The sequence below is a fragment of the Chlamydotis macqueenii genome, chromosome 17 (assembly GCF_036417535.1).
Source record: "Chlamydotis macqueenii isolate bChlMac1 chromosome 17, bChlMac1.mat, whole genome shotgun sequence".
In the NCBI taxonomy this organism is placed as follows: Eukaryota; Metazoa; Chordata; class Aves; order Otidiformes; family Otididae; genus Chlamydotis; species Chlamydotis macqueenii.
In genome coordinates, this window is record NC_141572.1 from 3,390,692 (window position 1) to 3,404,252 (window position 13,561).

At 39.3% G+C, this 13,561-nt stretch overlaps 1 protein-coding gene across 4 annotated transcripts in view; it reads left to right on the forward strand.

The window, feature by feature from the left end:
• The window catches only part of ATP2A2 (ATPase sarcoplasmic/endoplasmic reticulum Ca2+ transporting 2), a 46,873-nt gene that overhangs the window by 31,815 nt on the left and 1,497 nt on the right, over positions 1-13,561 (forward strand). For 2 of the 4 annotated variants that reach the window (XR_015260497.1, XR_015260498.1), the window contains 11 exons: positions 796-898; positions 1,473-1,604; positions 1,724-1,846; positions 2,040-2,258; positions 3,361-3,696; positions 3,955-4,175; positions 5,248-5,450; positions 6,688-6,773; positions 7,175-7,308; positions 8,370-8,487; positions 8,605-10,140. Coding sequence is in view for 2 of the 4 variants with exons in the window: in XM_086761953.1 (XP_086618079.1) it covers positions 796-898; positions 1,473-1,604; positions 1,724-1,846; positions 2,040-2,258; positions 3,361-3,696; positions 3,955-4,175; positions 5,248-5,450; positions 6,688-6,773; positions 7,175-7,308; positions 8,370-8,487; positions 8,605-8,874 (1,945 nt within the window). In the remaining 2 variants the exon portion in view is untranslated. Of the gene's footprint in view, positions 1-795; positions 899-1,472; positions 1,605-1,723; positions 1,847-2,039; positions 2,259-3,360; positions 3,697-3,954; positions 4,176-5,247; positions 5,451-6,687; positions 6,774-7,174; positions 7,309-8,369; positions 8,488-8,604; positions 10,238-13,561 lie in introns of those variants that run through there. The other 2 variants (XM_086761953.1, XM_086761954.1) reach the window with 2 other exon arrangements.

Below are 13,561 nucleotides of genomic sequence, written 5' to 3' on the forward strand. Positions count from 1 at the left end.
AACATTGTCTTGGTTCTTTTATGCTTGCTGCGAAGTATGTTAATGTTCTAGAAAATGAATTCATTTCCTGTCTATTTCTGAAAATGAAAGCAAAGTTGGTTCCTATTTGTGATGTCTAAGTGGTGCATTACTTTAGGAAGATGTACCTTCCTTCTTCCTAAAGACTTCAGATATTCATCACTAAGTGTATGTGACTACTAGAAAAGAGTATTTCTTTTCTAGTGGAATTTGTATTGTGAAACGACTTAGCTTTTCAGTGGTTTAGGAAGTTCGTGTATAGTATAGATTAATTTTTTAAGAAATTAAGGAGGCCAAATCCGCTTTTATGCCTGCGCAGTGCATGCATTTCATGCATGGCAGTAAATCTGCAGAATATGCAGTAAAACTAAGGAAGCTAAGCTCCTAAGATACCCAACAATATCCCTCTCCTACTTGGAATTCTGCTACAAGTCCTGTGCATACTCTTAATACTGCTTTCATATCCTCTTCACTGAGCTCTTTACTTCTCTTCTATGTTGCTGTATGATTGTCACTGGAGAAAATAAGGATTTGTAATTCAGGTAGTGATTTCATTAATAATCATGTCATTCTGTTCATGCTTCTTTGATCTAAACTTCAGAACTTACTTCTATCATAACCTGCTCGTCTCAAGAATTTCTGGTTCTCTTCCAAGCCCATAACTAATAATCATTGTACTAAATGGAAATGCAGTAAAGGAATTAAAGAAGTGAAAAAGGTGAGGTGCTAATACTAAATAACTAACTAAAATCTCTCCCTTTTTCTTCCTTTGGAAAGGCATAAAGATGACAAACTTATTAAATGTAGCCAGTATGATGGCCTTGTGGAACTTGCAACGATCTGTGCGCTCTGTAATGATTCCTCTTTGGATTACAATGAAGTAAGTACATATCCTAGAGCAGAGGAGAGTGAGAATGAGGATAAATGTTCTCATCTGTCTGTGTAATACATTTCAGTAGTTAAATAATCTTCTCTAGTCCAGGGGAAGAGTATTTAGGTCCTCATAAGTATTCTGAGAATGACTTGTTAATTGGACACTGAGAAAGCTAAACCCAGGCAGCAAGTGTAATCTGGAACTTGGAGATCTCCAGGTGTAGAGAATCACAGAATGGTTTGGGTTGGAAGGGACCTTTAAAGGTCATCTAGTCCAACCCCCTGCTACTCTCTTGCTTTGCCTTGCCTTAAGGTTTTTACATCTCATAATGACTTAAATGCTTGATGATAAAGTACTGACATCCTTCTCTGTTGGTCTTGAGAGTAAAGGCTTAAAACTTCCTACAAATCATCCTCTTCAAAGCTGCTTTTTAAAAATAGTTTTGCTTCTTTCGTAATCCATAGTAAGAAGTCTTATTAAGCCTTTTTCCATTGTGAAACTTGAACTTTTGTCTCTGGTATGTTCCAGGTGAGGTTTAAAGTAAACTCTTGTGTTTTTGTTTGCTTTGTGTTAACTAAAGGCTAAGGGAGTGTATGAAAAAGTTGGTGAAGCCACAGAAACAGCGCTTACCTGTCTGGTTGAAAAGATGAATGTATTTGACACAGACTTGAAAGGACTTTCTAGAATTGAACGTGCAAATGCTTGCAACTCGGTCAGTACTCTTTTACCTGGAATTCACTGAGGAGTGAGTTTTGTAGTATCTAAACACATATGTGTATCTAAACACATTTTTATGCTATTGTTGTTTTTTGGTTTTTGTTTTTATATAAGGTGATAAAACAACTCATGAAGAAAGAATTCACTCTGGAGTTCTCAAGAGACAGAAAGTCTATGTCTGTTTATTGTACACCGAACAAACCAAGCCGCACATCCATGAGTAAGATGTTTGTTAAGGTCAGTTCCGTACTTGAGAAGGTGTAGTTATGGAATGGTTGCAAAGATAGCACAATAATAAAATAATTATGGCACAGCTAACTGCAGCTTGAAGATGAAAGGACGACTCTAATTTGAGCACATGTTGTAATGGAAAGGGATATATTAAGCTAAATTACTTTTTTTTTCTTCTTTTTTTTTTTAACCTCTGCAGGGTGCTCCTGAAGGTGTAATTGATAGATGTACGCATGTCCGTGTTGGAAATGCTAAAATACCATTAACCTCGGGAATTAAGCAGAAAATAATGTCTGTCATCAGAGAGTGGGGAACTGGTAGAGACACATTGCGTTGCTTGGCTCTGGCGACCCATGACAATCCACCCAGAAAAGAGGAAATGAATCTTGAGGACTCCTCAAATTTCATTAACTATGAGGTAAGTTTAGTAAAATATCCTTTTAGCACTTCTCCTTGTCCCAAACTGGGAGAATGGTGACTCCTTATGTTTGATTATTTCTTGAGGAAGTTATGTCTGAGAATTTCCTCTTTCTGGGTATTTTTTATGTCGGACACAATAGTTAGCCACATGTGTGGAGGGAGTGCTCTGTTTAAGAAGACTGTATCTGTATCAAAGTTGTGTTCTGGATGGCTGAGCTGCTTGGCTAAAAATGTAATCAGAGATCAGTTAAACAGCTACCTGCAAACTGTATACATATGGTCGTCAGGATCATAACACCTTAAACTATTCTCAGAGACTGACTCTGAAAAATATTCCAAATATTGCTTTAATAGTTTTCAGTTTGACATTACTCATCTGCAGGACCTCTTTGGGGATTTTGTGATGAAACATCTGCCGTCTTCTGCTCCGAGGGTCAGGTTCAATTCCCTTCCTCCCTACTGTCAGCTGCAAAAGCTCTGTCAGTGACTGTCATCTTAGCTACTCATTTCATTTTCCAACGAAGTCTGTACCTAGGATTTAGATGAGGGGAAATGACAACAATTGCGTGAGAGTTCTTGGCTTGTGCACTGTGCTCCTGGCACTGATTACAGAAAAAGAAAGACTCGACTGCTTGCAGGTTGAATTTGCAAGGCTGACAACTAGAGCGTATCTTAACTAATAAAATGAGTGCATTTGAAGGAAGATATGTTTGGAAAGGTAGGATCCTGTTTCAGAGTGTGGTTATCCTCTGGGAATTAACTGTGTTCTCCCGTATGCTCATCCTGTAGATGGTACCATGTAGCACTGTGATTCCAAAAACATTAAATTCTTAATTACCTCCTCTTACTTTTAATGTGCAGATAGATTTGTGACTCTTCAATTCTCCAGCTGTCTGAATTCAGTGTCAGAGCTAAAGTTCTGTGAAGACTTAGTATGGTGAAACAGATAATCGCTCTGAAGTAACCCTTTTGGGGAGGGTAGGGAACCTGACATAAAAGCAAATATATAATTCATAATACAAGTAAAATCATTGTTTCGCTAACGTCAGATGAGAAGCCTGCAGGATATTGCACTAAAACTTGGTGCTGTCTTGTTTCAGACCAACTTGACCTTTGTTGGCTGTGTGGGTATGCTGGATCCCCCAAGAATTGAAGTAGCTTCATCTATAAAGCTGTGCAAACAAGCTGGTATTAGAGTTATTATGATTACTGGTGATAACAAAGGCACAGCGGTAGCTATCTGCCGTCGCATTGGTATCTTTGTGGAAGATGAAGATGTTTCTACGAAAGCCTTTACTGGCCGTGAATTTGACGAACTCTCACTGGCTGCCCAAAGAGATGCTTGCCACCACGCCCGTTGCTTTGCTCGTGTAGAGCCTTCCCACAAATCTAAAATTGTTGAGTTTCTTCAGTCTTTTGATGAGATTACAGCTATGGTGAGTAATTTAACTTTGCCTTGGTTTGAAAGGCAGGCACTGTTTAAACCCAGTTACACCTTGTCAGACTAATGCTTCATTCTGAAAAACACTTTTTCCACGTTTCCCTGAACTCAAAGCCTCAGAATAGTTCCACACTGAAGTGATTTTTAAAGATCCATAACCACACTCAATGCAAAATTCCTTTCTAGTCCTATACATAAATGCTTGTCTTTATTTTTTTTTTTTTCTTTTCCTAACTGTAAATTCTTGTTTTAGACTGGTGATGGTGTCAATGATGCCCCTGCATTGAAGAAAGCAGAAATTGGAATTGCTATGGGTTCTGGTACTGCAGTGGCAAAAACTGCTTCTGAAATGGTTTTAGCAGATGATAATTTCTCAACTATTGTAGCTGCTGTGGAAGAAGGACGTGCAATTTATAACAACATGAAACAGTTCATCCGTTACTTGATCTCCTCCAATGTTGGAGAAGTTGTTTGGTAAGTTTAAAACGTTTTCTTTTTTGTCTTTGAACTAGAGTAGTGATGATGGATTCTTTATTTATTTACTTCCAGTATTTCTCACTAAAACCAGAGAAACAGGTTCTCCAGGTAACTGATCTCTGTGATTGTGCGGAAGTCTGCATACTTCTAGCAGAGTCTGTACTGGAGAATTTTAGCATGTCACAAAAGACTTGCGTTGCGTATAATATTGTAGCTCAGTAGGTGGCTAAATGCTTTACAATTATTTATGTGATGGCAATAATTCCCTCGAATAGCAAAAGAAAAACCTTAATGAAACACTACAATATCTGATACTCCAGATAACTTAGCCACAGATATATCTTGGATGTTTGTGTAACCTCAAGTTACAGAAGAATGTGTCTTCTGTGTCTTAGGAAGGAATGGTGACCCAATGCCACAGAATACATTTCTGGTAACAGAATGTAAATATTGATCTCCTGACAGTTGCTTATATTAAAGCGTACTTGCTCCCGGAGTGGAATGTAACACAGCAATTGTCTTGCCTTGTTTCTTGTAAACCTTAAAGCTGTCCTTCATATGGCTCGTGCTGCAGCCTCTGTTTCTATTCTATTTATTCACACCGGCTTGGACCCATGAAAGTTACATGCTCATTAAATTTTTGCAGGGACTGGCAGTAATCTAGCTAAATGAAGCTTGGTTGTTTGAGCTAAAATGCTATTATGTCTGCAGAAGTTTTAATGTCTTTTATTCAGTGACTTGCAAGGCTTTATTAATGTATGTGTGTGTATATATATATATACACGCATACTGACAAGTAGTGTGGGGAAAAAACAAGGCTAAAGCAGAAACTCTTCAATTTATGAAGTTACCAGAACAAGATAATGCTTCAAAACTTACATGGCAATGGTTAGAAATGTTAGCTATTGGATGTATTTTTAGTTTTCTGAATGTGAATATTCAGCTTGCAATGTTAAATGGCTGACTGTATATGAGGGAACAGAAGTGATGGTCCAGGCTTAGGCTGAAGCATTAAAAGGACTTATTTATATGCGCAAGAATAAGCTTATAACTGGTGGGTTTTTTATAGTATCTTCTTGACTGCTGCACTGGGTTTTCCTGAAGCTCTAATTCCTGTCCAACTGTTATGGGTAAACCTTGTGACGGATGGTCTCCCTGCTACTGCTCTGGGCTTTAATCCTCCTGATCTTGATATCATGAATAAGCCACCACGCAACCCTAAAGAGCCACTGATCAGTGGATGGCTCTTCTTCCGTTACCTAGCTATTGGATGTAAGTAGTAATAGATTTTTTTATTTTTTTTTTTTTAAGTAAACTTAGGAAGCTAAGGTGGTTTTTTGTTGGTTTTTGGGGGGCTTTTTTTTTTTTTTTGAGATCCACTTGAAACCAGTTTGTCTAATCTCCTTGTATGCTTAAATCTTGAAAGCTAGCAATAGATGTCCTGTGGAACTGGTATTCTTTTACTTTGTTTTGTGAGTCACATTATTTTGCACATTTATAAGCAGTGCTGTGATTGGAATGGTAAAGCTGTGACTTTTATTTTTTTATTATTATTTTTTTCTTCCTTTGATAGCAACTGAGACACCAAAAGCCCTAGCTGCTTAAAATCAGCATGATGTTCACCACTTTGTCAGAATCTTTTGATTTCTTAGGAAATTTAAAAATTCTGTACACTGCCATACTAGATTAGACCTTGAAAATTAATAGTGGATGGTATTACAGTCCTCATAAAAGGTGAAGCCCTTCAGGAACAGATGAACTTAGGGCTGAGTCTGACCTCTGTTCTCAAGAAGCCGTGTACTTGCCTCTTCCCATTTGACTCATTCCAGGCTGAAATACTTCTAGCTGAAAGCATTGAGACAGCAGATTTTCTTGTGCATGCAGTAACTGTCAGCCTTGGGAAGATGAGCATGTTGTGGGATGGGGAGTGAAGAACCAAGCCCAGCGATTAGCGAACATGCGCCTGTGTTAGCTGTTGAGGTCATAAGTAAAGCTACTTCTAAATAGGAAAATGACAACTGTCATGTATCTAATAGATGTAGATTTAAACCTTAAATGTAGCTGTAGTACTGCAAAGCTAGAGTAAGTGTCTACATGGGTACTTACTGCACGCTGTCTTCATGCCAGAAGTTGACACCTTAGTTTTCCTAGCTGACTGCATAGATCTTAAAGTAACTAACCCTCAGTATGGGTTAATGTATGTACAGACACATTGGGTTCTGAGAAGAAAAAAGGAAAATTGCAGGTTGATGACTCTAAGCCTTGTTTGCCTTAAGTTCTAGTTGTCAGCTTCCTTAAGCAGCTATTAGAATCTGTGCAACAGTATGGTATTTAATGGTTATTTAAGTTAAAACTGGTGGAGCAGTTTCCTTGCACAGGAGATAGATTATTTACAATTATTTTTTTAAATGATACTGAAAGTCTTGAAATAGAAGTGCAAGCATGGCAAGTGGGATCTTCTCTTGCATACAGTTCACAGCGTTGAAAAAAGCACTTTGCTTTCTTTAAGGTTACGTTGGTGCTGCCACAGTGGGTGCTGCTGCTTGGTGGTTTATTGCTGCTGATGGTGGTCCAAGAGTTACCTTTTATCAGCTGGTATTTGCTCAGTTTAATATCTTTTGGGGGAGAGGGGAGGTACATGCTGCTTTCATACTTGTCATTTGAAATGGCTGTAGAAAAACAGTAGGTTACAGAAACTTATCTAATGAGAACTTTTCAGACTTGTAACTGTAAGACTTGATCATGATTAATTAGTCTTAATACTAAAGATCAAAGCTGGGATACCTGAGCTCCTAAACAATTTAGAGTAATTGTTGTCTTGTAAATAAAATATTGGTGGGGATGTTTCTAAAGCTGTCAGAAGTTTAAAACCAGTTTTATATAGGAGTCATACTAGAAAGTTATCTTTTCCTAATGTTGCTTATTTTATAATTGCCTATTTTGCATTTTAATAAGTTAACAAGCTGTGGAAGTGAGTTCACATTGTTCTGTTCCAGAGCCATTTTCTGCAGTGCAAAGAGGACAATCCAGACTTCTCTGGCGTCGACTGTGTGGTTTTTGAGTCTCCATATCCAATGACAATGGCTCTTTCTGTGCTTGTCACCATAGAGATGTGCAATGCTCTCAACAGGTTCGTATGTCCAAATTGGAACACAAAGCTGCTGCATAGGTTATCCAAAAATCCTACTTCTTGTCCAGTTTGATTCCTAGTGTATTGACAGCTCAACTAATGAAGAATGAGTCATATTTCCTTTCTGAATCCTGGTAGTGCAAACAAAATGACTCTCTTAGATAACATTTGAGCTCTCTTATTATAAGGTATATTTTTAAGTCTGCCAATTCACTCTGGTATTTTACTACGCATGAACAACTGAAATATTTTCCATTATTTCTAATCTAAGTTTAATCAATCAGATTATCCCTCGTATGTTGGTATAAAGTGATATCAAGGAGAACTAAAAAAAGAATGCTGAAGATACGGAAAATAGTTTTTCCTGCCCTAAGGGAGTGTAAGTTTAGCCAATTAGTATTAGATTATAAATGGAAAGCACTAAATAGCACAATGTCAAGGGTATTTTTCTTCAAATAGCTTAGAGGTCAGTTAATTTAAAAACAAATAAATACTGCGGTAGTCCTACATAGTAAGATACTGCTCTACATCTGATGTTCTGGGTCTCAGCCTCTTCTACAGCATAGCCTAAATGCAGATAGAATCTGAAGAGCAGAATTCAAGAACAAGCATTAAGAAGGTGCAAGTACTTGACCCTCTGTGTATCCAGTCTTTAAGTGAGCTTCAGAAGAAGTGGGTGTACTAGGTCCCCAGGCCTAGTGCAGTCTCCAGTAGACTGGAGAGGATTCTGTCGTACACTGCCGTGCCCATCTTTCCCTCACGCCTCCCACTGAGAGGATGTCGGGGTCCTAGTGAAAAAGGTAGACTAGATCAGGAATGAGCAGAATACACAAAAGCTTTCAGAAATAAATGTGGCGCTGAACTGTGACTGCTTTGCTGAGCAGACTTCCCGGGTAGTTTAAAGTTGCACCGTATGTATAAACCGTATCTTGGCATCTTTCTTTCCTTCATGACTGGGATAATTGTGACTTGCCGTGCTGCTTTTCCTTACGGCTCATTTTGATTTATTGAATTTCTTATCGGTGTCTTAAGTACATGTGTGTACCATGTTTCTGTTGCAGTCTATCAGAAAATCAGTCCTTGATGAGGATGCCTCCATGGGAAAATATCTGGCTGGTGGGCGCTATTTGCTTGTCCATGTCACTCCACTTCCTTATCCTTTATGTGGAGCCGCTGCCAGTAAGTGCACGTATCTTACACCCGTCCTTGAACTTGGAGATAGAGTAAAAACTTGTCTGGAGCTTAAGGCAAGGGATGCAGGGAGAGAAAAGATGTAACGCTTGGCTTTTCTTTCAGATTATCTTCCAGATCACACCTTTGAATGTAACACAATGGCTGATGGTATTGAAAATCTCACTACCTGTCATTCTGCTGGATGAAACACTTAAATATGTGGCGCGTAACTACCTGGAACCTGGTAAAGATAGTGTGCGGCCTGCCACCAAACCCTGTTCTTTGTCAGCATGCACCGAAGGAGTTTCCTGGCCGTTTGTGTTCATTACTATGCCCTTGGTTATCTGGCTTTACAGCACAGACACTAACTTTAGTGATATGTTCTGGTCTTGACTGACATGGTGACAAGTTTTACATTAAAAAAAAAAGTTTAACTTAATTTTTTTATTGTTTAGAACAACTGTCTATTTCTGCTGAATTTTCACATGAACATATTTGCCGGTGATGGAGGTTTCATAATCTAGATTTTGGTTTTTTGCTTTTTCTGACTTCAGTGGGGGCAATATATTCCTCTTTTATACACAGTTAAAGTGTCCATTGACATGTACAGAGAACTAACACTATTTTATGCAAATATTTTTTTGTAGATGAAAAGCATGTACAGTGTTCTGTTCAATAGTCTATTCATCATGTAAAAAAAGTAAATTTTTTTTGAGCCAGCAGACACTATCAAACTAAATTGGCAGCAGATTTTAGGGAATGAATGTGTGTTGTCTAAAACTAAAAAAGCATGTAACTGTTTGTCTTCTGCATGATCATTCAAACTTAATCTGTCATAAAGTCAGGTTTTATTTGTAAGCAGAACTTTCTGCACTGGGTAGAGAGTACTGCTACCTCAGTCAGGATTTCTTTTTGGCTTTCCCTCTTCCTGTTCCCTCACTCTCGGTTCTTGACTGTCCTTGTTTACACCAGTTTCTGTATGAGGTATGCCTAATCTTGCAGAAAATATCATTCCAGGTGCAGCCTGCTGGGGTTCTTCCATTCTCTCAACACACATAGGGTTGTTGGTTTTTTTTTTTAAGATTATTTATTTGTCTATTGTATTTTATTGTAACAGACCTTATTTTGCCAGTGTTGCCCATTATGCAGGGGATAGAGAGGGCTACTTCTGTCTACTTAAATCTAAACCAAACCTTTTTAACAAACACAATCTGTTTTAATTCAAAAGAGGGTTTAAGTTGGGTTTTAATACCTTATTTACGTGTGTCAGATCCTTCCCTCTTCCCGCTTAAGATCCAAACTTGTAATGAGACCCGGAAAAATAACTTGCACTGCATAGCAAGAAATTGGATTTCCTACACTTAGATCTAGCACTAATGGTCAGTTGTATACGTGGAGTTACTCTGCTGGCCTGTCGTTAGCCTGACTTGAAGTAACAAGCTCGTGTGTGTGTTTTGTAAAATCTGTAAATAGCACATGACCAAATTGAACATATTGTATAGAACTATTTTTATTTTAATGTGGCACTAACCACCTTCATTATTACGGTAAATGTTAAAGCATGTTTTCAAATTCAGTCCTGTATCAACAATGTGTAAGTCATTAACAGTCCTAACTGTGGTGTTTTTCTCCAATGCCTTCCAACTTTCATCGACTAAAGTGAGTATTTCTCTTCCATTTCACCATGACAGTGGTGACTTGCTGTAAAATAGCGTATGCTGTATACATGTTGAAGAATAAATAGTAATTTCCTTCATTCCCATGCTGTGTTTTGTCAAACTCTGCTGTGCTACATTATTATCACCACTTTAGACTCTTGTTTTGTGGTCTGAAGCTCAAATTACCGATTCCAAAGGCAAAGCGCTTGCTTTTGGTTTAGTGTATTTTAGGGTCCTGTTTTATAGCACCCAGGAGCCTCAGTGCCCCAGGATCTTACAGCTTTTGGTCTTAAGTTTGAGATAAAATTGGACAAATCTGTAACTGAAGACAGTGACAGCTGTTCCCATGACTGTTTAGTGTCTAAAACACTCTGGTACTTGTGGTCAGGTGCTGGTTTATTCCAAAATTTTTTCCTGCTCTGAAATAGGGGATGTGCCCCTCTGAGCTGACAGCCCTTCCCTAGTCTCTTGTATCTGCAGTGCTCGAAGTGCAGGCGCTCCTCTTTGCAATAGCTGTGTTCTATGGATGCCAGCTGGAATCCAGTGAGCACAGATAATTCTAAGTTTCCAGCTTTCAAATATAGTTGCTAACTTCAAAATACACGGACTGTGTCTGAAGTTCCACTGCACGGAACTCTCGCTGTTTATATAGACTTGGGCTTGGTTTTGACGCTGAAGGGACTCAGAGGAACTGGACCTGATGATGTAGTAGGTGTGTCACTGAACTGTAAGCATTTAAATTCTGTTGAATGCCCTCTCTAGTGTGGAAGAACCTGTCTTTGGCAAACTAAGGGCTTGCGTACCACAAAACCAATGGCCAGCACGGGCTGTTTGCTGTTTCAATAATAAATGGGCAATATGAGACTTATCCCTGTTTCTTGAGACAGAAAAATAATAGGCTGTGTGACTTAGGATTCGCAGGGGTAAAATATGTGCAGGTACATTTTTTTTGTTAGAAACCAGTACTAGCAAGTTAGTTCTATGTACTCCCAACATTATTGACAGACATTTTCCAGGGCAGGAATGCCATTGAATCTTGGAATGCTGGTTCTGTGTGAACCTAGAGCACCGTGTTAGTGGGCTTTTTAAAGTCTCATATCTGGCTGTCACTGGGAACAATTCTGCTTCTTGTACAAGCCTATTCCTGTCTATTATGCCAAATAGTCCTGCTACACACCCCCTTTTTCACTTTCTCTAAGAAGCTGAAAGGGAAAATGACTTAATCAGTAAAATTCAGTCTTCAAGTTGTTTGTTGGATCTCTGTCTGTGTTGAAGATGAATCTTACTGCTTCTGTCCTGGATTTCCATAGCGACATCTGAGATCTCGCTCATATTGCATGTCTCGGGGCACTTGCATTGGGGCTTTGTGCTCCCTGGAGTTTGCCTTTGAAAGCTGAATGACTGGTGGGTAGATAAAGTGGCATCTGTCTCTGCAGGGTCCTGAGGTTATGGGAACAGTCAGGTTTTGTAAGGTGCTCCTGAAGAGCCCAAGCAATCTTAATCTACTCTGTTTTATTTCTCCCAGTCTTGCTGTCCTGATTCTCCTGTAGCAATGGAGCAGTAGGGCTCTCTAAGATCCGCACGCACTTCTCTCAGGTTCGCTGGCAGCTGTTGCTGTGCTTTCAGTACTTCCGTTTTCCAAGTGTTGCCACTACATGGTAAATACCAGTCTTGCGCGGTCTGAGCTGGCCGAATGTTAAGACCTACCATGAGCTTCCTCCTAGGCAGCGAAGCACCCTGCCCTGAAATCACCGTCTGCTGCGAGATTCCTTGTTTTCTTGGAGCTGGAGTGCCGTGGATCTGCTCTTAACCCTTCTCCAGTTGAGTAGGCTGTGGGAGGTTGCTCAAGTGTGCTTCGGGCATTAGAATAGCGTTTGGCTTTTCAATTACAGAAACTAGAAACAATACAAGGTTAGTAATGCACTGCAAGAAAAAGTGCTAACTAAAACGCTTATCCTTAGTTGTGCAGATCCTGTCATTCTTCAGCTATCACTCCGTTCACCTAGAGAAGCCAAGAAAGGAGGACTTTTCACTTTAGAATAGACTTACTTGCCAGCGTCTCAGAGTTGAAACTCACTTTATTTCTTTGTTCCCTATGGATTTGCTCTCCAGCTTCCTCACTGTTAGTCATCTAGGGATAGAAATAAGTAACTCCTACTTTAATATATTAGCCCTGTGAATATATAAACAGAAGCACTTATTTAAGCAGAAATAACTCAAAGTCACCCAGGATCTACCTCCCACCTCATTTTTTTGAAAATAACTTTATACTTTGTTTCCTTTTTGTTCTCCTCTTACTGAGCTTTTTCGTCTCTGCAGTTTTTTGGATTCCTTAGCATCCTCATATATTGCAACTTATTTTCTAGTGTGAGAGAGGTGGGTAAGGCTGGTATCAATCACTTGATGCTACCTTGAGCTAGGAACACCAGGAAGGACGTCAGGTTATGCGAGGAAACCAGGGGTTTGGTGTGAGAGCAGCTCCTCCTGAGTTGAGCGTTCTGTAGCCTGGTCTGAAACAGAGCACAGAAAATGGTCAGGCAGCTGCAGTTGTATGTCAAATATTTAGACAGGGGCTTTTATCTCATAGCGCCTCAGGCCCTCTCTGCTTTCACACGTGAGCGATTCAAAGTACTGGTTGTGAGCTACACACTGGGCTGCTCCTTTTTGCTGGCATCCAAGCAATAAAAATAGTTCATACGTGGTTTCCCAAAGTGTTATTGCGAATAAATAAGTGTGAAAGAAGCTGCAGAAAAATAGATACGAATCTGTCAAAATGCTACAAGGCTTGTTTGTAGGGAGGCCATTTTGGAGAAGGCTAATGGTAAGAAAATGAGTTTTTTTAATCTGATGATAAAATGCAGTACAGCAGTCCTGTCACTGTTCCAAGACACAGCCGATGCACAGAATACCTATGGTAAACAGCTTAAAGATGGTTGAATTTGCTGAGATGAAGGGAGGTAAAACCGATACGAAGTTGTCTGTCTCTTGCACCTGTCTTGTTTACTTTTTTGCACTTCTAACCATTAACTGTTTCCCTAATCTCTGCTAATTACATCCTTAATTACATTAATATGCATTTTGAAATCTTAGCAGGAGAGCCTAAATTTTTATAGTGTTGAAGCAGTGTTCTGAAGAGCCACCACAGAGTTATAGGGAGTCCTAGTACGCTGTTCCTCTCTCCTAGCCGTGAGGCTAACCCTACGCTGTGTTTCAGGGGTAAAGTACAGCAGTAGCTGTTACGTTGTACTCTGCCCTTTGCCTGTGCATTAATCTGTGTAGTTTAGTGACTTCTTCAAAGCTTTCCTACTGCTTCCCAGAATTAGCTGCATCACTTGGAAAAGGGACATTGTTAGGTCACTTCAGGGCCAAACCTGCAATGTAATGCCTTGATTAGAAAAAACACCCTTAAAGTCCTTAAAAAC